General features: G+C 49.5%; 4 protein-coding genes and 1 non-coding gene across 5 annotated transcripts; 3 read left to right on the top strand and 2 right to left on the bottom strand.

Moving 5' to 3' along the window:
* The first annotated feature begins 3,089 nt into the window (after positions 1-3,089).
* LOC112888183 (protein FAR1-RELATED SEQUENCE 5-like) lies at positions 3,090-4,381 on the top strand. Its single transcript, XM_025954542.1, has 3 exons — positions 3,090-3,213; positions 3,286-3,537; positions 3,618-4,381. The coding sequence occupies exons 1-3, from the start codon at positions 3,118-3,120 to the stop codon at positions 4,077-4,079; spliced, it is 810 nt and encodes a 269-aa protein (XP_025810327.1). The 5' UTR covers positions 3,090-3,117; the 3' UTR covers positions 4,080-4,381.
* Positions 4,382-4,590: 209 nt separating this feature from the next.
* On the top strand, positions 4,591-5,906 carry LOC112887971 (protein FAR-RED IMPAIRED RESPONSE 1-like). Its single transcript, XM_025954276.1, has 2 exons — positions 4,591-5,355; positions 5,437-5,906. Exons 1-2 carry the CDS (start codon positions 4,610-4,612, stop codon positions 5,807-5,809), a joined length of 1,119 nt encoding a protein of 372 aa, XP_025810061.1. The 5' UTR covers positions 4,591-4,609; the 3' UTR covers positions 5,810-5,906.
* A 736-nt stretch (positions 5,907-6,642) lies between these two features.
* LOC112886181 (uncharacterized protein At5g39865-like) lies at positions 6,643-7,886 on the bottom strand. The gene has a single exon (XM_025951992.1). The coding sequence runs from the start codon at positions 7,744-7,746 to the stop codon at positions 6,970-6,972; it is 777 nt and encodes a 258-aa protein (XP_025807777.1). The 5' UTR covers positions 7,747-7,886; the 3' UTR covers positions 6,643-6,969.
* Positions 7,887-10,503: 2,617 nt separating this feature from the next.
* On the bottom strand, positions 10,504-10,575 carry TRNAG-UCC. The gene has a single exon. It is a non-coding gene; the product is annotated as a tRNA-Gly (tRNA).
* Positions 10,576-21,340: 10,765 nt separating this feature from the next.
* On the top strand, positions 21,341-22,406 carry LOC112887192 (protein G1-like7). The gene has a single exon (XM_025953315.1). The coding sequence runs from the start codon at positions 21,507-21,509 to the stop codon at positions 22,248-22,250; it is 744 nt and encodes a 247-aa protein (XP_025809100.1). The 5' UTR covers positions 21,341-21,506; the 3' UTR covers positions 22,251-22,406.
* Positions 22,407-23,823: the final 1,417 nt, after the last annotated feature.

The raw sequence follows: 23,823 nt of genomic DNA, 5'->3' as shown, positions 1-23,823 counted from the left end.
TCAGGTCTCCTCGTCCCGCTACTCCTCGTGAACTGAGGTGATCAGGCAGCGTCGCGTCGGGGAAAACGTCTCATCCGATGGCATGAAACTGCAACCGAGCATCTGGTTGTGCTCTGTCGATCAGCCCACTGCCGGTCTCTGAATCATGCGAAGATTGAATCTGCAGGCTTGGCGCCGGCTGTTCTCGGGTCGGACGGCTGCTGGGTCGACGACCGCGCGCACTACGTCGCCTGCGTGAAGACCGAGAGGTGCCGGAGCGAGCAGCTCCAGCAGTATCACGAAAAGGTGTGAGCCCGAGCTACATTGATCAGACATATCAAGATTCAGATGGAGTGGTAGCAGATCCTGATTTTTCAGCCGAACAAAAATGATTTCGTAATCCGAACGCAGACCAAAGCCAACCGGGCGCTTTCCATACGGCCGATTGGAAATTCACCGCGTATCGTCCAGCGATCAGAGGAAACAAATACTCGCCTCACGTTCTTCTGCCAAGAAATACGCCTTCTCTCTGACGGAAGAACAGGTTCACAGGGATACCATGGAAAAAACATGCTGCGACAACGATGGCGTGGCATCCCCTGTCGCGCCCGCCGTTGCAGCGGGGCACGGTGGATCCCCGATCCCGAAGGAGTGATGTGGGGTGGGGGGAGAGTTGCCGGCCGGAGTCGGCCGCGACACTGTACCCACGGCGAGGCACGAGCCGTCCAACGGCCGGAGCGATACGCAGCAGGCGGGACGTGCGCTGGGTACGAGTTTGCCAAACTTGGATCGCCTGGATACTTTTGGATAACAATTCTCAGCTCTTCGGGGGTAATTTTAGCTCGGACGTAAATGGATTCGTGGTTGACCGGTTTAGTAGAAAATCCATCCTTCTTCCAGCGCCTCTGGCCAGGATAGGGCTTGGGGCCAGAGAGTACATAAAGAGCACTTCGTTGCAATTTTTCCTCAGGCTTTGGCATGCTAGCAATGGCGACGTCGGGGAAGAAAGCGATGGCCTCGGGCCTCCTCCTCTGCCTGCTGCTCCTGCACTCCGGTAAGCACGTTGCTATGCTACTACTGCCGGTGTCTGTGTTGCTGGCTGGCTGAAACGCTGAATCGATGGGTCGGTCGGGTGATGTGGATGATGCAGGCATGGGCGTCGTCGGGTCGGAAGACGACTGCTGGGTGAACAACAACGCGGACTACCCGATCTGCTTCCACCAGCCCAAGTGCCGGGGCCACTGCCAGGACCGCGGCAAGGCGGACGGGCGCTGCAACAACAAGTTCCCCAACCTGGTGCCCATCTGCGAGTGCCTGCTCCCCAACTGCAAGCGCTGAGCCCGAGCGCGCTCTCGGCGTGGCGCGCGCGCGCTACATCTATCTATTGTTTGGATTTTTTTTGGACGGACGGCCTCTGCGGTGTGTGCACGCTACGCTACGAAACAAAGGTTCGCACAGCCAAGCAAGGCGACGTCTCGTTTGTAACTGACATGCACGGGAATCCTGCCGAATTCCTGTGGAATCCGCGTTGGTTTCTGACTGTAAAACTCGCGATTCAGAAATGAGGCATGAATGTTGATGAATTCTACCACGCATCCTTCCTAGCAGTATCCATCCTGGTCAGTCTCAGTCACGAACACGTTGTCAGCGGCCATGGTCCACGGCGAACCAATGACGATGTGTTCATGAGCCGCCCGAGAGCAGTGTTCCCATGCCATGCATTGTCGAACCAGATCGGGTCATCAGGCGATGCACGTATCCGCATGGTCTGCCCTGCGACGGCCAGCGAATGGTTAATGTGGCGCGTGGATGCGTGGGTCCTCTTGCTCTGTTGGCACGTAGAGGGAGAGTTCATGCGCGCGGCAGAGAGCTTCTCAAGTCATATCATAGGTGGTGATGTCAGTATCTGGCCATTTTATGCCGCGAACTTTCCACGAACCTGGAGAACGCCTTCGAATCTTCGATCCTGCAAATCTTTCATTCTCAAGCCTCCGGCGCTCATCGTGCTCGGCAAGTCGGCAGTGGAGATGCCGAGGACGGCAGCGGCCTGCGCTCTCATCGCATGGCTGCTGCTCGCGCATCCATGTAAGCTGCCTCACTACGCCTGGATGCAACCCGGATCATCCATCATCTATCTCAGAAACCTGTTCGCGACGTGCGCGCAGGGCTGCAGGCGCCGCCGTCCGCGCTCGGAGCGGACGAGTGTTGGGTGCTGGACCGCCGCCGCTACCGCTACTGCTTCAGGACCGCGAGGTGCCGGAGGGCGTGCGCGGAGGACCGCTTCGCCGACGGCCGCTGCAAGCACGGGTTCCCCTACCTGGTGCCCCTCTGCGAGTGCCTGCGCCCGCGGTGCGCCGCCGCCGCCGAAGGAGCGACCAGCCACGCCGCGCTCGGATCCGTCCTGGAATAGTTCATGAGAGGAGCGGGAAAGAGTACAGCGAGGTCAACTGCAGGTAGAAGGTGCGTGCCCGATAAACATCGCAAGGCTGGTGGTGGGTAACTGGGTAAATAGAACTGCTGGGGTTTTACTAAGTTCTAACCGTGTCCAAAGCCACCACGGCACGAGCACGACGGGGCCAGATCAGGCGCAGGCAGCAGGGATGAGAAAAGTGAAAAAGCGGAGGCCTGGACACTAGCCACTGCCGTGCCGGTGGCCATGGCATGGCCAGCGATAGCTGCCTGCGTCCTTCACGACCTCACCACGTGACCACTGGCCTCCAACCAGTCCCCCTCTCTCCTCCTCTTCCCCACACCATCGTTCCTCCCCTCCCCACCCCGCACCCCACGGCCTCCACCTCCGGGCCGCGTGGCGAGGCGGCACGCACGGGACCTATGGCGCGAGACCCACCATGTGCGAGCTGTTAATTTACATCGCACGGCACGAACCGATCTCTCCCGGTCGGGGGCACCCACCGACCGCGTGACGCTCCTCCGTTTACCAACCAGCTTGTGCACATGGTGCACATTTTGAATCAGAGCCATTGATTTCAAATCCAACAGCCCTCCTTCATCCCACCTCTCTTCTTGACGCTTTTGCAAAATTCCCCTCCCACCTCTCCTCCTTCAGGCCCTGGAAATTTAACGAAAAATCCCCTAGCCGCTCAGCTCCTGGAACAGATCGATGTTGGCTTGCCTTCGATGAGAAGCTTCGTTCCTTCTCACACAAGCCTCAACGGAAGCGAACCAAATCGGTCATCTCCGGTCACCGTTCGTCCTCGAAATCGCACGCCGGAGGTGAGATTTTGGAACAAAATCAATTTGGCAATTTGTAGCCTTTTCGATTCTCATCACCAGTTCTTGCGCCAGATAGGATTTAGGGCCAACTGCAACTGTTTGTTTGCCATGGACGCTCCTACGCCAGTTGGTGGTTTCTTGGAACTGCTCAACGCCATGGGAGACCCCGGCGGCAAGGAGGCCACATTGGGCAGTTGTAGCAGCAGCCCAACCATGGCTGCAGTGCCGCAACCCTCTGTTCGTGACCCATCCCCCCCATCAGCCGGTCCTTCTAATATCAGTGGTCCATTCTGTACACCAAAAAAACCTCCAATGGTTCCATCGGTGAGTTAATCTCCTAGTATAATCTGTAGTTAAAGGTGACCATGATGTGTGATGATAAAATAATTCTTGTCTCATTGCAGTGTTCGACATTTCTACCTGATTGTGATGATGAGTTGAAGCCAAAAGTTGGAATGTCATTCGATTCTCTAGATGCAGTGGAAGAATTTTATAAGATATATGCTCATGAAGCTGGTTTTGCGGTTCGTATAGGAGCTCAAACTAAGGTGCTCGGCATCATTGAGAATAAGAGATTCTTGTGTACAAGACAAGGCTTCTCAAAGAAAAGTGCTAAATCAGATGTTGCTCTAGCTGGAAATCAGAAGAACTCAAAGAAGCCAAAGATGCGATCCGAGACAAGATGTGGCTGTAATGCGCAAATCTATGTGAAGTTGGGTCCAGATAAAAGGTACTATATTGCTTCGATGATTGAGCACCATAATCATGGTTTAGTGTCACCTGATAAAATTATGTTTCTCCGATCAAACCACACAATCAGTGAAAGAGTTAAGACTACTTATTCACATGCCACAAAGCGAGTATAGGTACTTCACAGGCATATAGACTTTTACAAGTAAGCGATGGATTTGAGAACATTGGATGCATGAAGCGGGATCTTCAAAATTATTATCGGGGACTTAGAGAGAAAATTAAAAATGCAGATGCTGAAATTTTTGTTGCACAGATGGAGAGAAAGAAAGAGGCAAATTCTGCTTTTTTCTATGATTTTGTTGTGGATGAGCATGGAAAGTTGGTCTACATTTTTTGGGCTGATGCTACAAGTAGAAAAAACTATAAACATTTTGGTGATGTAGTGACTTTTGATGCAACATATAGCACAAATCAGTATAATATGATATTTGCACCTTTTACTGGTGTCAACAATCATATGCAAAGTGTCTTTTTTGGAAGTGCTTTTCTAATAAATGAGAAAATTGAGTCGTATGAATGGTTGTTTCAGACTTTTCTTTCGGCAATGGGAGGAAAAGCTCCAAGTCTTATCATTACAGATGAAGATGCTAGTATGAAATCAGCAATTCGATCTATTTTTCCGAATACAATCCATAGGTTTTGCATGTGGCACATCATGGAGAAAATGCCTGAGAAAGTTAGCTTTCCAACAAATCAAGATAAACAGTTCTGGAAAGATTTGAATGAGTGTGTATGGGGTTCAGAAACTGGAGAAGAATTCGAGATGCGGTGGAATGCTATCATAACTAGTAAGGGTCTCCAAAAGAATGAATGGTTGTTTAATAGGTATCAAATTCGGGAGTCTTGGATTCCAGCATATTTTATGGATGTACCTCTTGCAGGATTCCTCAGAACCACCTCAAGATCAGAAAGTTCAAATTCATTCTTCAATCGCTTTATTCATCGAAAATTAAGTTTTGTTGAGTTTTGGCTTAGATTTGATACAGCACTGGAGTGCCAACGGCACGAGGAGTTAAAGGCAGATCACATGAGTATTCATAGCACACCGTTGTTGAGTACCCCATGGCCTATCGAGAAGCAAGGAAGTATATTGTACACACACAATGTGTTCAAAAAATTTCAAAATGAAGTGATATCTGCCAGGGACCATTGCTTCGTTGTAGGCATCATGCTACAAGAGGATGTTAAGTTTGTCGTGATCAATGATGGGTCCATGAGGGAGCGGGTGGTTCAATGGTGTGCATCAGACATGTTTGGAAGTTGCTCATGCAAACTGTTTGAGAGTATAGGAATTCCATGTAGCCATATTATTCTCACTTTGAGAGGTGAAAAGCTTTATGAACTTCCTTCATTTTTTATTTTAAAAAGATGGGAGACAAAACGCAAGAGGTAAAACTAATCACGTGTTCTATTTCTTATATTATTATCGTTTGTATATTGTACTGATCACCATTTTTCTTGTGCCCTTAGAGAGACTGTGTTTGACGAGGAAGGCAATATATTGGAGGAGAAAGCTATGGATGCTAATGAGGTGGAAAGAAGGAAAAAGATAGCAACGATACGAAACAAAGTTGAAGATTTGATTCAAAGAGCAAAGAGTTCAAATGAAGGCATGGATCTCTTACTTTCAACTGTGATGAATATAGAGACTTCTTTTATTCAAATTGTGCCTAGCACAGTGCAAGCTCCTCAACAAGAATATGAGACTTTATTGGTTGTAAAATTCCGGAACAAATTGAAATTCATCCACCAACTGATGTTCGTTCGAAGGGAAGGAGCAAAAGAATCAAGAGAGCAAAAGAATTGCCGAAGCCACGCAAGGGAAAGAATTCTAAGATTGTGACTAAAGAGGCACATTAATAAATTATTGTTGTTTTATTTTAGAATTTAGCCCATCTTTTGAATTTTATTTTGGTGGTGTGACTGCTATTAAATATTGATTAAGCTATGTTGAACTTTTTAAATTATAGCTCCATTGAACTTAACTAGAGCAGTATGTGTGTACGTGGGCTGTTATTGTGTTAGCAGGAAGCACGTACGCCGATCTGTTCCAGGAGCTGAGCGGCCAGGGGGTTTTTGGTTAAATTTTCAGGACCTGGAGGAGGAGAGGTGGGAGGTGAATTTTGCAAAAGCGTCAAGGAGAGAGGTGGGATGAAGAAGGGCTGTTGGATTTGAAATTAATGGCTCTGATTCAAAATGTGCACCATATGCACAGGCTGATCATGTGCACCCGATCTCTTCCCTTACCAGTCCCAGCTCTGACCGCGCGCGAATGATCGGCCGACACAGGCAGTTGCAGATCGCACTAGCCGGGGCGGGCGAGCCCGTGACGTAGGCACCAGCTCGCGGTCGCGGCGAGTCACTTCCGCTTCCGCGCGTCGCTTTGCTCTGCTCCAGGACGACACACGACGAAGCGGCCGGAAGCGATCGGTCATAGAACGAGAGGACAGAGACGGACGGCCGGCGCCGCGTCCGTCCATGCGCCGCAACGCGTAACATGCTGTTATGCTGTGCTTGCTTCCAACGAACCACCGCTGTGTTATCCACGCGGAAAGCATTCGTCCGTGGACAAGCAACAAGCACAGCAAAGCGATGGCGCTGAGGATGCAGGGAGGCACGGGGCTCATGCCGTGTGAGTGGATTCGATACGATTTCAAACGTACATACAGAGACAAGAAGAACCAGAGCTCCAAAGATGGATTAAACAAGAGCACAGCGAAACTGAATCGACTGTTCTACTACTATGTTCTAATCAAGGTTGGAGGAAATGTAAATAGTAGCTCCAGAGCCCCAGTTCCTGATGTGTCACTGACTGAAGAACACTAATCGCTAGCAGTAATGAGTAGTACAGTACTAGACGAGAACTTGTGATCGATCTCCTCCTAATCAAGTTCGATGGCAAGTGGAGTACAGAGTAGTAGTGCTAGCACTTCTAGAGAGTTTTGAGTTACTAGAGGGGGAACCCGAAGCAGGGGCCCAGCCGGATCTCGGCCGGATCTGGGATCAGGCGGCGGGGACGCAGCAGCCGGGGCACCGGACGAGCCCGTTCTCGTTGCAGTCGGCGCAGGCGCGGAACCCGCCGCCGCCCTTGAGGCTGTACCGCTTGTGGCTGCCGTCGCAGGCGCCGCACAGCACGTACCGCTCGCCGCCGCAGCGGGCGCAGGCGGATGGGAAGCCGGGGGAGGGCGCCACGATGCGGCGGAGCTCGCCGGACTCGTGCAGGCGCCGGACCTCCTCGGCGCCGCCGAGGTGGCGGCCGCCGACGAAGACCTGGGGCAGCGTCACGCGGCGGCGCTGCTGCTGCGGGAGGAGCGCCGCGAGCTCGGGGAGGAAGCGGGGGTCCATGGAGAGGTCCCGCTCGTCGACGGCGGCGCGGAGCCCCCGCAGGATGGCCCGCACGGCGCGGCAGTCCTCGTAGGTGCGGCGGACCACGCGGAGCGAGGTGAAGTAGAGCACCACCCGCCCGCCCGCGCCGCCGGGGGCGGGGCCGGGGAGCTCACCATCGCAGGCGCTGCCGGGCGCGGCCGGGCACGAGGGCTGCTGGAGCGTGCGGAGCACCCGGAGCGCGGAGGCCGCGACGCGGATGCGGTGGAAGACGCGCGGCGACGGGGAGGCGGCGGACGGGGCCCCGGCGGGGTCCGGCGCGAGCAGCGTCCGGAGGTCCTTGAGGGACGGGGAGGGGAAGGAGAGGCGCGGGGACGCGCCGGCGGCGACTAGCGCGGTGGAGGTGGACGCCGCGGCGGAGTCGGAGCTGCGCGTCTTCACCCACGACGGCCACATGGGCGGGATTGGGGAGGGATGCCGGGCGGCCGTGCGGGAGCGCGTCGGCTGGGACGGAATGAATGGGAAGAGGTCTGTGCTGTGCCTGTGCGGGCTTGCTTCACGCCCTGACCTCTTTGTTGATGGTTTCGGCCGGCTAGGCGTGCGGCGTGGGTTTTATGGGATGAGCTTTCAAACAACCCAGCCCACTAGAGCAGCTTCCAAAAATTTTTTCCCATTCAAGCTGATTGTATCCGTATGCAAATTCCAAACGGATGCAGCCCAAAGTTCAGAAACAAAGATGAGCCCACTACTGTCCGGAACAAACAGTATCCGAATATCATATATTTTGTGTGATTTTTCATCTAGGTGCATGTAGAAAGTCTCACGAAAGTACCTATGATTTTTCATTTTGCTCTACAGCCATCAAATATGAAGTTTTTTCCTGGAGTATTTAGTTTGCTGTCTTTCCCAAAATTTTGAGTATGTTTTTTTTTGCTATTTAGTCTTTCCCAATTATTTGAGAATGTTTGGGGTTCAGTAATACTAGAAAGGCGCGTGGCTTTACCGCACAAGGGTCCGTATTTCATGTCGTCGGATTATAATTGATATAGACTTTACTTCATACATATAGTAATAATTATTGTATATGTAGGTATTATGGTTTGCACGCTGTTATTGTACTTGGCATATATTTTGAACCCTCTATTATCATGACGCTACTATTGAAGTAAAATATTATTTTTGTATGGAAAGGGAACTATCTTTTTTAGGTTATGTTTTGTGTTTTTGGTTATAGTATTTTTTGTTATCATTTATTTTAAAAGTTTGTTGTGTAGCAAAGCTTAAGGTCTTAAAAACTTCGAGCAATTTTTTATTCAAAATCTTTTGACGTAAAGACGTTCGGGTGTCCGAATCGTAGGTAGAATGGATCCTACATAGATATTTATGCGGATGGATTGTAAAATTGCTTTGAATTTGAAATTGTAGTAAGCTGTAGATTTTTAAATTCTAAGCAACTTTTGTATTGAATACTTTTTAATTTGAAGATGTTATGGTGTCCATATTGTAGGTACGACGGATCGCATGCAAGCATTTGTGCAAACAAGTTTCGAAAGCATTTTTAATTTTTAAAATTTTCTCTATAATGAAGTTGTAGTTTTTGAATTTTTGATCAAATTCTATATTGAACAGCTTTTGATTTCAACGTGTTTTGGTGTTCAAATTGTACATATAATGTTGCTCGTCTAGAAGTAACGGATGGAATGAATTATGGTTTGATTTAATTAAAGTCCGAAGATTTTTCTAAAAATATTCCTGAGAGAGGAACAGGATGGCAGGTTGATTTTATCAAAACTTAAGGTTTTATTTGCAATTTGCTTTGAACCGGGGAGGTTGGACTGCGGGTTGATTCTGAGAAAAATTGTGAACTTTTTCGTAAAATTACCTAAAAGAGGAGGGCGGATTGCAGGTTGATTTATCTAAAGTCCAAGTACTTTCTCAAAATGATCGAGATTCGAAAGATCTGGACCGTCCTCTTGGCTGATCCAACGGCTGAGAATAGCCCGTGACGTGGCTACGCTGTGGCCCCTCTTTTGGTAGATGAATCGTTTATAGAGATTTCCTCACCTTGAGCTCTTGGAAGTATCCAATAGAAAGTGATTTCTCCGGGAATCGCCATCCCAAGAACAATAAAAAGATTCGCCCAAAAAAGAATGATTGATCAGATTCCTGAAACGGAATTACTAAACAATACTCCAGTATTTTCCTTTCTTGTCTTCACTCGATTTTTTCCTTCCGCGGCTGTTTGAGGTGGGTTGTATTGTTCTTGTTTCCAATTTTGATTTCTAGAACACGGGCGGCCCATACATGTGGTTCTTCCTAGGCAGCAGCTATGGTCCATGGATGTCACCAAGGTAGGAATCCTCGCCGAAGTAGGAATTCTGGCTGCTCCGCACCAATTCCGCGCACCTCGCCCTCCTGCGCTGAGGCTCTTGGCCGGCCGGGTACTCCCCGGCGGAAACCGCCACCGTCCGCTGCCGCCAACACCTCTTTGCCACTGTCGGTACTCGGGCGACCTCTGTCGCTGCCGGTGCCTCCGCAATGTCCTCGGCCGCCTGCACACGGAGCCGCGGGTCCATGGAAAGCTAAATTTCCGGCTGTCCGCTGCCACCACCGGCCTCTGCACCACGGCGCCCTCACACGGCAACATCCACCGGAAGAGCAACGTCAGAAGTGGAAGCTAATGAGGCTGACCCCCGAGCACAGATTTTTTATTGTTCTTGTTCCGAATCAATTTTATGTTTGCTGTTTGTCATCTTTTTGGACGTTGGATGTTTTGTCCAGAATTGATGGACTTTTTGTTTCTACCGTCAGTCGATTTGCATCTCCTATTCCAGACACGTGGCATGTTTTTCTTAGTTTAATATTTCGAGTGAGACACAAATTGAATTTTACTCGAATGTTATTGTTATCTAGGCACTCCCTTCCTGAATGAAAAACAAAAGGCAAGGAGGAGTTGCCTGACGCTTCCAAGGCCTGAAACAAAAGGGCCATGGTGGATCTGGCCCAGTTAGCAGGTATCTTTCGGGCTTCATCTATTTGCACACATCGGAGCCCTATGGCTGTGACTGTGAGCGTGCCTGAAGGTCTTTAAAATTGAAACGGACTGGGCTAACAGACACGCCCTTTACAATCGAAACTACGTCGAGGAGGTTACAGTTACAGTGCCACCGAGGCACCGAGCGAGAAAAAAAAAGCAAAGGACCAAAAAAAGAATGCGTTTGCCGGGAGTCGAACCCGGGTCTATTGCTTGGAAGGCAATTATCCTAACCGTTGGACTACAAACGCTTTGTGCTGTAGGTGGTTTGGTAGTTCCCTAATTCATTATGTAACATCTTGCCTTTAGGGTCTCCTTCCTTTACACACAGATGCCAAAACCGAAAGCAAACAGACTGAAAGCGCGCAGCTTTGGGAATATGTAGCCTTTTCACTGTTGGGAAAGAAACCTGCCGGCTCCTAAAAATTTCCCCCCTCTGCACGCAGCTTTCGTGTACTTCTCATCCCCGAGAGCAGTAGCTTTTACGCCCCGCCCTCGAATGGGAACTGTTCCCGCCCCCGCTGCCGCCGTCGGCACTGCACGCCATGTTCGGTTTGCCCCTTCAATCATTCAGGAGACCCCTTGCACGGATGCCCAGATGCCGTTTGCACGTCAAGTCGCTGAGCAAAGATGTCGCCGGCGGGCACGGAAGACCGCACCTCGCCCGGATCAGGCGGCCAGCATTCCACCGGCACCCGGGGGGTCGCGCTAGCTAGCTACAATGGGATTCCAATTCCCTAGTCCACTAGCATCACCTGAGCACAGTGCCCCTCGCCCGCGCGAACCGGCCTGACAGCGACAAGGCCTCAGGGGTTCCTGCCGATTGCTGAAAACCGTGGGTGCAGAAACAGGAGGTCGGAAATGGAGTACAGGAACGCGTCTTTCGAAAACAAAAAGGGAAATACAGGAACGGACCCGTTTCAAGATCTCGCCGTCCCGATCAGCTCGCTGATACATACACGCATTGGATCCCCGTGGCAGGTGGCGGATCCAGTGCTGCTCCAAACAGACTGAAAACGATCTGCGAGCTTCCAGCGGTGGAATTGCTGACGCTAGCTAGCTGTCCTTGACCGAAGAAGTGGATACAGAGCTCGATCTCCAGATTGTGAGCGGCGAAGGGCGGGGCCGGATATCCCACGAAGTGGACAATACTGCCAGCCGTCTGAGAGGCTTGCTGTCAAGTTTGGCGATTGGCGATGTGACATGGGAGCTCCACCACGCGCTGATGGAGAGCCGCCATGCCGATCGGCATTCATGCGATCCGGAGCTCTGAAAACGCCGTGGCGATAGGCGCCGGCCGGTAGCGTCTCTGTAGTCATGCAGAGCAAGCCGCGTGCAGCTGCGACTGCGTACATTCTCGTGTGAAGTCGTCTAGGCCTTTCCAAAACTAGGAGCTCGACGAGCACCTTGTTGCCGTCGACGTCGTCGTCTCGTCGTCGACTGGGTCAAAAGTAAATCGCAAGTAGCCAGTGGTGTGACCTCTCAGCGAGCTTCTGTTCAGGTCACGTCAACCGATGATTGGAGGGGATTACTAGCTAGGTAGTAGTACTCCTGGCTTGTACGTATGCAGACAACACTACCGCACCGACCCCAGCGTACACCCCTGCATGTACGAGGGGTCCCGTACGCACGGGCACGCGCGCGTGTCCCGCAGCAGCACGCGGTGCGGCGGCCTGCTGGCGTGCGGCGCCAGCGCGCGCGGTCGGGTCACCTGAGAAGGTAAAGCCAGGTGGTGCCCGTGCCGACGTACCCGGCGTTCCGGCCGGTTCCCGTGCGAGCGCCTGGGGTCGCCGGCATGGATCGTGATCGCCCTGGTGTCCCGCGCGTTTCATGCTGCGCAGCACGCTGGTTGCAGGGGGAGGGGTTAACCGTGCGGCTATCGTACTGGTACTAGCTAGGGACATGGCCGTTCTTGCGCGTTGTATCTGCTTGGATGGGTGCATGGCACGCAATGGCACAAATACAATGCAGGGGGGCACGGCCCGGGCCGTGCGTGCAGCTCGATCATGAGTGCTCAGAGCGTATGATCAAGCTCAATAGCTCGTCATTATTTACTAGTTCGAGTGGTAACCGTCAAATGCATGATTGTCACTCCTAATAATCATCTGAGATGGCTCTAGCTCGCCCTCTAGTGTGGTCACTACGGAAGGAAGCTATAATAATTCGGTTACGCTATGAGTGGCTACCACTACCAAAGCTGTGTTTATTTGGGCTATCACACTACCTTTTTTTTCCAAGAAATTGCCTCGAGAAGCCTTTTATAAAAGAGTTAGAAGTATTACAACACACATGATATCACACCAGAACGTGAAGGAAAAATAGCATGTAACGTTTTCAACAAAAAATTTGTGTTTGGTCCAACAACATCACTGACAGGTGGACCCGAAGCATATATAATAAGAATAAAAAAATACTATATTGTAACCTAAACAGATTCAAATACAACGTGAAAACACAATAAAATCCGCATTAAAAAATCCTAAGTAGATAAAAAATCAACCGCGCCCCCAAACCTTTAACCATAGCGACGTACGGTAATATTTGCTAGTAAATTCGGAAAAACGACCTAATACCCAAGGATAAGTGGAAACTAATCATTCAGGAACACAAAATGTGAAAACCAACCATCGCCGCGGTGATCCAACATTGTCCTTCCATCACATTCTCGACCGCACAACTTAAATCCATGTGTTTTGCTAGGCGAGTATAGCTCCCACGGAATTCTAGCCGACCAATAGAGTAGTAGGTGAAGTATTAGAAGTCTATGTGCCCTAGATTCTTTGTCCTTTGCGTTGGAATGATTCTGCTTTTCAGGATGCCCCTGGCCAAAGCCATGATCCACCGCAATGCCTGCGCTCCAACGGCACAGCATGTGTGAATCATCTTCCATGGGGCCTGAGGCTGACTGAAAGCTAGCTTAGCTCCCATTTGGCTAAAAAGAGACCCCTGTCAATCCTTTTCCATTAACCGCGCAATCCTTTATTTATGAGGTGACGTATTTGGAAGAGTAATCAGCACATATGCAAGAATGTCACTTCACGGTCCTTTTCGAGGTCCTCTTCTGAAGAGAAATATAGTACGTACATACCTGTCGATGAGATTGGACCTGACGGAATATCTCGATGGATCATCTACATTCTCGATAGAAAACGTGAAAACTCTTTTAAGAAATCATACTTGCAAGTAGGTCTAATTGCTCGTGGCTCGTTAGCTCACTCGACTTGTAGCGGCTCGGCTCGGCTCGGTCTAATTTCTAACGAGCCAAGCACAACTTTGTGCTCGTTAGTATAACGAGCGAGTTCAAGCGAGCTCGCGAGCCGAATGAGCTACGCGTGCAATATGATTTCCACCTACATTATAGGCCGTCTAGAAGTCAAGATTCAGTATTTCCTTTGTATTTTTATGCTTGTCCAATGTCTATTGAATGGACCGATCAATTTATATATCCGAGAGACCAAGACTTAGTATTTTATAACCTCTTTACTTACGATAGACTAGTTTATGGGCATATGTTATTGATGGAACATGTATGGTTGATGAATCATGGAAGTATCGCTAATGGAATTATATATGGTCCTGAAAATATGAAAATAGAATCATATGTTATTCTAATATTTTTATTTGACTTGTATAGATATATATCACCTAAGAGAGTATGTCAGTGTTCGGCTCACGAGCTGGACCGAACCGAGCCAAGTAGGCTTTTATGCTCATTAGAATAACGAGCCGAGCCGAGCCAGCTCGTTATCTTAGCGAGCCGGACCGAGTCGACCGAGCCGAGCAGAACCAAGCTGACTCGTTATCCAGCCCTACTTGCAAGTATCAAAAAGTTTCAAATGATGCACATCCATAATGCATACATTGATGTACTTTGTGTCAAAAGATGGGATGCAAAACTCAATCTAGAAAAATTCAAACAAAAATGACAAACTCAAAGCGCATGAGGCACTGAAAGACAAAATTCCTGGTAATTTATCTTGTACTACACTTGTTGGAATTTGTTATTTTCATATGAATTTTTACAAAAACGATTTTGCATCTCAACTTTTACCACAAAATACATTTAATGATGAACTATGGATATGCATCATTTCAAAATTTTTGAATACTTGCAATTATGATTTTTTAAGGGTTTTCACGTTTCATCGAACATTTTCCCATAAAGTCGGTGGGGAAGCCCTAAACATATTCGGAAATGGTCGCGTCAGTGTGTTGCATTGAATGTGCTAGCTAGCTATTGACCATGTTTATTCGTGGATGCTGTTGTTACCTGATCCTTTCTGATTGGCTTCCGAAGTAACCCAGCCACCGAGGGCCTCAGAGCACTATAACGTGGTGATGTCTCTCGCCAACCTTTCATGTCAAGAACAAGGTCGAATAGTTCACTGTCGTAACTCTTAACGGTGAAGGCGACAAAAAACACTGTTGGCGATAGTCTGTCGCCAATCTAGGAATATAGGCGAGTTGCTGAATGTAATACTTGTTTACCAGAGAAAAAAAATGATATTTTTGGTGGTTATCACTCCAGCCACCAGATTTCCGAGAGCACGTCGTAGTCTCGCACCGATGCTTTTTGGGTGACAGATTCTGCACGAGATCGACCATTGTCGCACACATCTAGAGACCACTCTCTCTCGCTTGGACAAGGGCCGGTACATACTTGGCCGGCGAGAGAAACTGCGCTACGCTGCGCACGACGGACACCGACCCGACCATACCGTTGCTCCTGTACACACGAACCGAGCGGGTCCGAAGAGAACCTGCTGCTGAGCTGAGGTCGATGGCACGAGATGGGGATCGGGATCGGTTCGCTTAGCCAGCCTGCTGCTGCACTGCACACTGCCAGTCGATCGGACGGGCACGCACGCGGCTGGATATATACCGCCTGCCGCGACGTCCCCGTCGTCGAACGATGAAGGCGCGCGCGACATGGGCTCGAGCGAGTCGCCTGGTCGGTCGGCGCGGTCGCCAGGCGGCGCCCAGGCCCATGCCCGGTGGTGGCCCGCCAGCGCCGATCTCATCTCCCACGTTTCGACTTCGACTTGGTTGGGCGTCCAGGTGCGAGTCTCTGAGAGCAGCAGCGCGATCGACGCCGACGCGTTTCGTGCGCGCTCCTCCGTCGTCTCTCTCGTCGTCTCGCGTCAAACTCAAACGGCCCCTACAGCTTCATTTGTTGGGCGTAGCCTAGCTCTGTCTGTCTGACAGGACAAACTGCAAAGAGGACCACTGTTTCAGGACAAACTGCCAGGAACGGACGTATGTTGCCAATGTGTGATGCTGCGGTTTGTACTGCATTGTCACTGCATTGAAACTACTCTGGTTACTTTGAGGGAAATCTGAAGCTCAACTTTCTTTCATTATTTACGCCCATAACTATGTACAAGTTACAACCTTAGTATTTGAAGTTTTGAACATGCGCAACCCATGCGCTTGCACTGCACACGCATCTAGACAGACAATTAATCTCGCGACATGTTAGAAGGAGCCAAATCAATAGGTGCCGGAGCTGAACTCGTATTCTGAGATGGATTACTAATTGAAGGTTTCTTTTGAAACTTCCATATGAAACCATTTAGAATCCTAAGTGCCTAGGTGGACACTTAAAAAATAGAAAAATCTTAGAAATTCTCATAATAAAAAATAGAAACATACGGCCGTCAATTCGATAACTCTAATCATAATAGTTATTGGATTGGTTACTTTTTCTAATAAATTACCCACATCTGCTATTATAAAAATAGGCTAAAATAACCCCTAAATATGTATCTAAATTACCCATCTCTACCATTATAAAAATAATCTAAAGTAACCCTCTAATTTTAATTCAAATTACCCACATATGCCATTATAAAATAATGTCAAATGACCCCTAAGTTTGTATATAAATTATCTAATTATATCATTATTAAAATTTAAAGTAATTTCTAAATCTAATCTAAGTTATATAATTATAACAAAATCTTAAAGTGCAATAATATAAAAGTATAAATTACTATATCTATCATTATTAATATATTATTCATGACCATGGTACGTGTCATGTATGAAGGAAGATATAAGAATACCAATTTTTATGTTATTCACATAGCTTAAACAGATGGTTCAATTAAATACATATAGAGGTATGATACAAAGTGAAAAATATTGTTACTAAGTAAACATATTACAACTATATAATAATGAGTATGTATCTTTAGAGTATTGTACATTAGAATATTTAATAGATGAAAGAGAGCATGTGATAGATAATTATAATTATTAGCTACTCTCTCCGTCCTAAATTATTAGTCGTTTTGGCTTTTCTAGATCACAGACTTTGCTATGCACCAAGATATAAATATATATGTAGATGCATAGTAAAAATTATATGTCTAGAAAAGCCAAAAGGACTAATAATTTGGAACGGAGAGGGAGTATAAGTCTTATTTTTATATTAATTCTAATTAACCCGTGCGGGAGCACAGATTGATAGGCTAGTATACATAATTTAAGTCTTCAGGTGATTTGGTTCCTAGTGAGATCAATAGAACCACACATACATGGCTACGCAAGTGATGAGTATACATATCACATTCATGTTGTCACTTCAGGCAGGAGAGGCAGAAAGGAAACAATTTTGGAGCATGTCCCTTTGGGATACGAAGGTCCAACCTAGGGCAGGAATACTCATGGATAGATAACGATCAACAATCATTAATATAGCGCTATCACCCGTTTTCCTAAACAAACGTACTTTTGTACACTTCTCCAATAGGCCAAAGTTTATATATAGGGGAGGGTGGTGATAAACCTTTATTGTTTCCATATTGAGAATGAGAGGGATAAACAAAATGCTACTTTATATCAAGTCATGGGCCACCCAAGTAGAAGAGAAAACTTAATGGAATATGTCACAACAAAAAAAGTTGATTCAAGGCGATATCAAGATACAAATGTTGTTAGGTTCAAGTTGTATCACATTCCATCTCTTTTGAAGCAATACGAGGTAACTTTAGTTACTAGGAGCCCTTCTCCTAGGTCGCCGACAAGGACATCCAACCTGCATATATATGTTAAGCAATTAGCTCATGTTCTTTCCGAGCCAAGATGAATCTTGGGCTTTGAACATAACCGGACCGAACTATAGTAGAACCTGGTGAACCCTAGAATGTACGTTGATGATAGTTTCCATAGTAATATATGTACAACACGTAGCAAAATTGTGATATACTCCGTCCGTCCCAAATTATGGGTCGTTTTGGCTTTTCTAGATACATATAGGAAAATCTATATCAAATTATGTTTATATATCTAGGTGCATAGCAAAACCTATGTATCTTGAAAAGCCAAAACGACTAATAATTTAGGATGGAGAGAGTAGTATGCAAATTATGTTCAAGATAAATCAAATTGTCTCATTTTTTATATTCATCTCAATATATAAAAGTGGCATTGATAGTAAAAACTCTCACGCTTTAGTTGCACCCAAAATTTCACCATATAAACTAATAATTTTTTTAAGGAAAAAGTACCTGTCAGCTTGACAAGCCTAAGAATTTTGCAGTAGTAGTGATGACTATTCAGTATTAGTATTTCTGCAGAAAGAGAGACATGTATATAGGGTCACCTGGGTTATACACGTTAATAGGGGGCCATGATGCCCACGAACACTAATACAGGATATCCGATTGCTCAACCATTAGAGCAGACCCAAATATTGTGCATTGTTTGGCGCGGGCGCTCTGAGTGAGCTGGAGATCAAGATGTGACACTTTAATTTTCTCGCGAGATGAAGTGAGGAACCTCTCTAAAAAACATTAGAACCGACATCAAGGTGCTAGTTTTAAGATTTACCAGTCTAGCATACGATGTGTGTGTATGTATTGACAAGGATAAGATGTGTATACGCGTAATTAAGAAGTATTTAGGGGTGAGTGTGTCAGTAACGTGAAAAAGAGCAGCCGTCCAGTGGCTCCGACGGCGGTGGGTCGGCCCTATGCTGCCCTCTTCCCCACTGACTGACGTCAGGCCTCGGTGTGCATAGCGTTAGCCGTCAGTCAGTCTGCAGTTAGGACGCAGGTAGCCAGCTCACTGCTCACGGTCAAAATCAAATCCCATTCCGCTTCCAGAACCCGGCCCTCTCGAACGGCACCTGAGAATTTTAGCGACGCGCATTCCTGCCACGCGCGCGCCGGTCGCGACCGGGGGTGGGAAAACTTGGCCGCCGGGCTGGCAGTTCCCCCCCTCCCTGTCCAGATGGGTTAAGAAGTTTCACCCCATTTGCGAAGTAAAATAAGCATCAATCAGGCTAGTGCTCAGGGAAAGCGGATTAAAGCTGCCGATCGCCGCCCAACCGATCTCGGAGGATCTGTGACGTGCGCGCAAATCGCAATCGGGCCGAATACTGCAGCGCAGCCAGAGCCAGCTAGCTTAATTAGCTTTCCGTCGCCGCCTCGTCGGAGTCCGCTTCAGGATAGAAAGGTGGGGTTAACCTAGCAACAAGCTAGAGGGGAATCGATCGATCGTCGTAGGTATTGGACGGCTGCTGCTGGAGTCTGCAGCATCGCTAAGCACCGCTGCTTAGTCCATGTATGATCACGCATTGCTCACGTTAGTTTATTTGAAACGCAAAAGGGGGAACGATTTGGCGCCGCAAAGGTCGATGTGTTGGTTTAGGAGAGGAGATGCATGCATGTGCATGGATCTTGTCAGCATGTGCATTCATGCCGATGGAGCTTGCTTCACGAGTGGCGGCTGAGCAACCTCGATCATCTCTTGGTCAGTCTCGAACAGCCTGTGTGAACTCACAATGGTTAGATAGACTCGCTCGAGCCATTTCAGCACGGGCGGTAGCTTGGAGGTTTTGACAACTATGCTGTGACGTGGCTTCTGCTGGTTCGATCCAGCCGGACACGTGTGTGCGTGTGGAACTGAAGTTCTCGCTTGGAAATGCTCGGCTAGCCCAAGCTCCCAGGTGAGGTAGGCTCTTGAGTACTGTCGAGAATGTTTCGGACTAAAAACGCGGACACTGACGTCTCGCCTAATATTTCAAATTGTTTGACTACTTTATGCAGGAAAGGACACCATCGAGTTGGCAGTCTTCCACTAATAATCCAATGCAGTTACTGTCATCCTAGGGAAAAAAAGGAGGGCGCGAGGGAGAATATATAGCATCATGTTGTGCCCAGCTGCTGCCAACAATTCCCATTTTTTTCCTGTGGAAAAACCGTGGTCTGTTGGCTGCCATGGACACAAAGCAAAACCGCACGTCTCCTCGTTGGAAACGTACTGCAATATTCAGAGGCTGCTCAAGTGAGATGGGACATCCTCATACGGTGCATGAATGCATGGACAATAAAGATGTCTGTATTTCAGCAATCTTTTCTCCCATATTATCTTCTTTTTTTTATTAATTACCTGCAAGGTTATCCCAGGCTAGCTGCGGATTGGCAGTGGTCATGCCTTCACTTGGAAGCAAAAAGCTAGGCACTAGTTGAAGCACTTCTGTTTCGTGCTGCGGGCCAATTTGTGGCTGACTGGAATTTCAGTGGGCTATATACTCGAGTCTGATCCAATACTCAGCCACTGAGCCTACTTGGTCAACTTATCCGTATACGGATGTACAGATGGCCAGTTTTTCTTCGGAGCTGTTGAAGAGAGCTCTTGAAACTCTTTTTCTTTGAGTGGTCCTCTTGAAATTCTTTTAGTTAAGCTATGCCACATATTGAAAGTATTTGATTGATTGACACATTTCTATCGCTCGAATTAAATATATTTGCTTTATATTTCGGCATAAAAAAATGGGCATATATATTATACTATTCACTGCTCATTCGCTCAACAGATAAGCTCAGATCAAACTGGGTCTGCAGATAGACAAAATCAAATCAAAATGTGTCCTGTAAAGCAGCGAGCAATAGTATCTTTTATTTGTATCCCCTTTCAAAAGAAAGCAACGTTATCGTGCACAGGTATACTATAGTTCTGTTACTGTCACCGCCTTCTGCTTTTCTCACAGCTATAGATCCCGCTCCCATTTCAAATTGCGAAAAAACTTAATTGGAAAGCGACACCTTGAAGTCCAGGTGAGGATGTTCGATAAACAGAGACACGCAAAAGATTTCGACGGATCAGGGGGGATAAACAAAACAGAGCAGCGCGTGACCAGCGCCTGTACAGACTGAAGTTTTCTTTCCCTGTAGCTGATGGTTGTTTGCTTAATTGCTTGGAGAATACAACTTACACAAAACACCCAGTCAATATTCTGAATCTTTTTTGTTTGAATAAAACCACTGCAGATTTCATTTAAGAGAGAGGCAAGTCAGGTTTACACTGTTCTAAATCTAATATGTAGTGCTATACGACTCTTTTTATATAGGAGTGAGTTTCATCAAGAGAACGGCTGTTTTGTTCCCACTATTTTTTGCAAGAAAAATACCGCTCAGCGCATCATTGGGGAAGAAAAAAAAAACGGGGTTCCATTTCGACGGTAAAGCAGTGCGAAGACTAAAAGGAACGGAATGCAAAGCAGGCTTCAAAACAGCGTCCTTGTTGTGTAGAAAAGGAAAAGGGGTTTAGAAGAATGCGTGTAGCTAGCCGAAGCTCGAAACAGTACAGGCTCGTCATCATAGCTTATTCCCCTCCGACAGGCACTCTGGATGACACTGATGCCAACAGTGCGCCACTACGCCGGGTGCCTATGAACGCTAGCCACATCTGGCGCCGCTCGAATGGCCGTACCGCCCTGGCCGCCGGCGAGGCCGCTGCCCCCCAGCCCAGCCGGCACTGCTCACCCATACGCGGCGGCCCCGGCCCGTACGCGCGCGCGTGATCCCATGAACCCGCCCACGTACGCGTACGCCTCAGCTCCTACGCCGAGGAGGGGAGGGGGAGACGCGGGCGGAATTGTGCTCGGGGGCAGCGGGGGCCACCACGTGAATGCCCGCCGGCCCCCACCCTCCACGCGCCTCCGCCTATCACCCTCACGGCGCCCGACTCCGTCCCCTTCACCTCGCTCGCAGGAGGCGCCAGCGTTCAGTTCACCCCCTCCCTTTCCTCCACTCCACCCCCCCGGTCGCTCTCCCACCCGCATCCCAACCCCGCGCCCGGACGGTGCCTGGTGCCGCGCGTCTCCACTGATCCGCGCGGGCTCGCCCGGCGCGCCGGCCGCGGCCCCGGCCGGCCGGGTGAGTGAGCGAGCTGCATGGATCCCCCGGGGCCAGCCGGGCCGTCCTCGGCGGCGGGGGGCGACGCGCAGCAGCAGCACCATGTGCAGCCGCTGGCACAGGCGCAGCCGCAGCCGCAGCAGCAGGCCGCGCCGGCGCCGGCGCCGCCGCAGCAGCTGAGCAGGTACGAGTCGCAGAAGCGGCGGGACTGGAACACGTTCCTGCAGTACCTGCGGAACCACCGCCCGCCGCTGACGCTGGCGCGGTGCAGCGGCGCGCACGTCATCGAGTTCCTCAAGTACCTGGACCAGTTCGGCAAGACCAAGGTGCACGCCGCCGGGTGCGCCTACTTCGGACAGCCCAGCCCGCCGGCGCCGTGCCCGTGCCCGCTGCGCCAGGCGTGGGGCTCCCTCGACGCGCTCATCGGCCGCCTCCGCGCCGCCTACGAGGAGAGCGGCCACCCGCCGGAGTCCAACCCCTTCGCGGCCCGCGCCGTGCGGATCTACCTCCGCGAGGTCCGCGACTCGCAGGCCAAGGCGCGGGGCATACCCTACGAGAAGAAGAACCGCAAGCGCAAGCAGCCCGCGCCGCCGGCCCCAGGGGAGGCGTCGGCGTCATCGGCCGCCGCGGCAGCACGGGAGGCTGCTGCTGCTGCCGCCGCGAGCGGAGGAGACGGGTCCAGTGGCAGCCCGGCGGCGGCGCCAGCTGCACCGGCGACTGGCCAGGCGGGAGGGAGTGGTGGCGGTACTACTGCTGCACCGGCCAGCACATCCCGAGTATAGTAGAATCACTTTGCAAACCATGGTCTATTTGCTTCTGTACGTCTCGCTAGCTATACCTCGAGCTTTGCAAAATTTGAGCTATTTCTTTCTTCTGCCATTTGGTTTCAGCGTCCTTACTTCTTGCTCTTTAGAAATTGCCTCTCCTGCTTGCTGGTATTTTTTCCCCCTTTGGCTGGATTTCTTCCTGCTCCCGTCTTGAGCTAGGCATTCTCACTATGCTGAACTAGCCAGCAGCTACTAGGTCAGTAATAATAATACATGGAAATTTGGCAAAAACTGTAGTAGCCAGGACCCAGGGGGAAGGTGAATGATAACATGGGCCTTGCTGTTTGCTCATGTCTCATGCACACCCATGGTGATTTCAAAGCAAGATTTGAGGCTAATTGGATCTTCATGTGTGTTTGAGCACAGGATCACTCCATCTTCTGACTGACTGTTTCTCTATATAGTTCTTGGCTTCCTGGCACACAAACAGTTACCTAGCTCTCTAAACACGCATGTAGTGAGATGCAGTAGTACAAAGTACTCACCCATTATATATGCATCTCATCTCACTTAATTCCGTGTTGCGCTTATACTGTGCAAATAGGTGCAAAGTTAAAGCTTGCATCAATGGCGTGTGCCCTCCATCGCAAGCTCCTGGTACAAGCACTGCGAATCCGCACTGCCACCAATTAATTCTATCCCAAAATCCATCCCGTCCTGCCATTACCCGGCCTACATCCGCGTGCACTTGTAGCCTAACATTTGCTCAGCTCGATCGCTTGGCAGTTCAGTGAGTGTCTGGGATAAGGCGGTCGGTTAGTTCAGCCCCCATGGCTGGACGTACGGAGCTTGCCAGGTGGCCATGCACGCCGAGGCCTCAGTTCTGAGTTCTCACGGTGGGGCGCGTCGTCCTCCTGCTGGCGGCGGCGGCGTTGTACCTCGGCGAGCTGGTCGTCTTAAATAAAGCAGCGCGCGAGAGCTCGGACGGCGGAGGAAGAAGATCTGTGCCGCACTGGTCCCCCGCCGGATTGGACTGTTGGCTGCCCGAGTCAGGCCCATGGCGCGCTGACCACACGTGCGCGCGCGCGCGCGCGTCCAGCACTGTCTCTCTCTGCGAGGATCTCACTCCCACTGATCACCAAATCATGCGCGCGCACGCACAGCCAGGCAGCCAGCACGCAGCCCAGCTAACACACTAGCTCTCACTGTTTCAGCTAGCTGCATCTGCATGCTTCTCCGGATCAGTTTTTTTTCTTCCGGCGACGACGTGCGCGCGCACTCGCCTGCATGGCCGGTGCAACTCCGGCCTTGTCCTCCAGATTAGTTTTGAAAAAATTACAGATCCGATCGAGCGTCGAAATGCACACGTTGATCTGTAAATTTCGATGCTTGGATCTGTGACTTTTTTTGTTTAATCTTCTGATCTCTCTCCGAATCCCGGTCGCATTCCCGATCCGGCCCCGATAGATCTCGTTCCTGCAGGCCTTTTTCCGCTTGCCGTCCTCGCCTATTCTCCCCCTCTCCCCATTTGGGTGCGGAGCCATGTTTCTTTTTCGAGGAGAAAGAGGGCGACAGAGCGGAGAGGAAG

Source organism: Panicum hallii, chromosome 3 (genome assembly GCF_002211085.1).
Source record: "Panicum hallii strain FIL2 chromosome 3, PHallii_v3.1, whole genome shotgun sequence".
NCBI lineage: Eukaryota > Viridiplantae > Streptophyta > Magnoliopsida > Poales > Poaceae > Panicum > Panicum hallii.
This window is presented reverse-complemented; position numbering and strand designations above follow the sequence as displayed.

Coding starts and splice junctions, on each gene's coding strand:
- LOC112887971 (XM_025954276.1), top strand. CDS start 4,610: ATGTGGCACATCATGGAGAAAATGCCTGAGAAAGTTAGCTTTCCAACA. Junction 5,356..5,436: donor TGGGAGACAAAACGCAAGAG/GTAAAACTAATC, acceptor TTGTGCCCTTAG/AGAGACTGTGTTTGACGAGG.
- LOC112888183 (XM_025954542.1), top strand. CDS start 3,118: ATGAGAAGCTTCGTTCCTTCTCACACAAGCCTCAACGGAAGCGAACCA. Junction 3,214..3,285: donor CTCGAAATCGCACGCCGGAG/GTGAGATTTTGG, acceptor TTCTTGCGCCAG/ATAGGATTTAGGGCCAACTG. Junction 3,538..3,617: donor AACCTCCAATGGTTCCATCG/GTGAGTTAATCT, acceptor GTCTCATTGCAG/TGTTCGACATTTCTACCTGA.
- LOC112886181 (XM_025951992.1), bottom strand. CDS start 7,746: ATGTGGCCGTCGTGGGTGAAGACGCGCAGCTCCGACTCCGCCGCGGCG.
- LOC112887192 (XM_025953315.1), top strand. CDS start 21,507: ATGGATCCCCCGGGGCCAGCCGGGCCGTCCTCGGCGGCGGGGGGCGAC.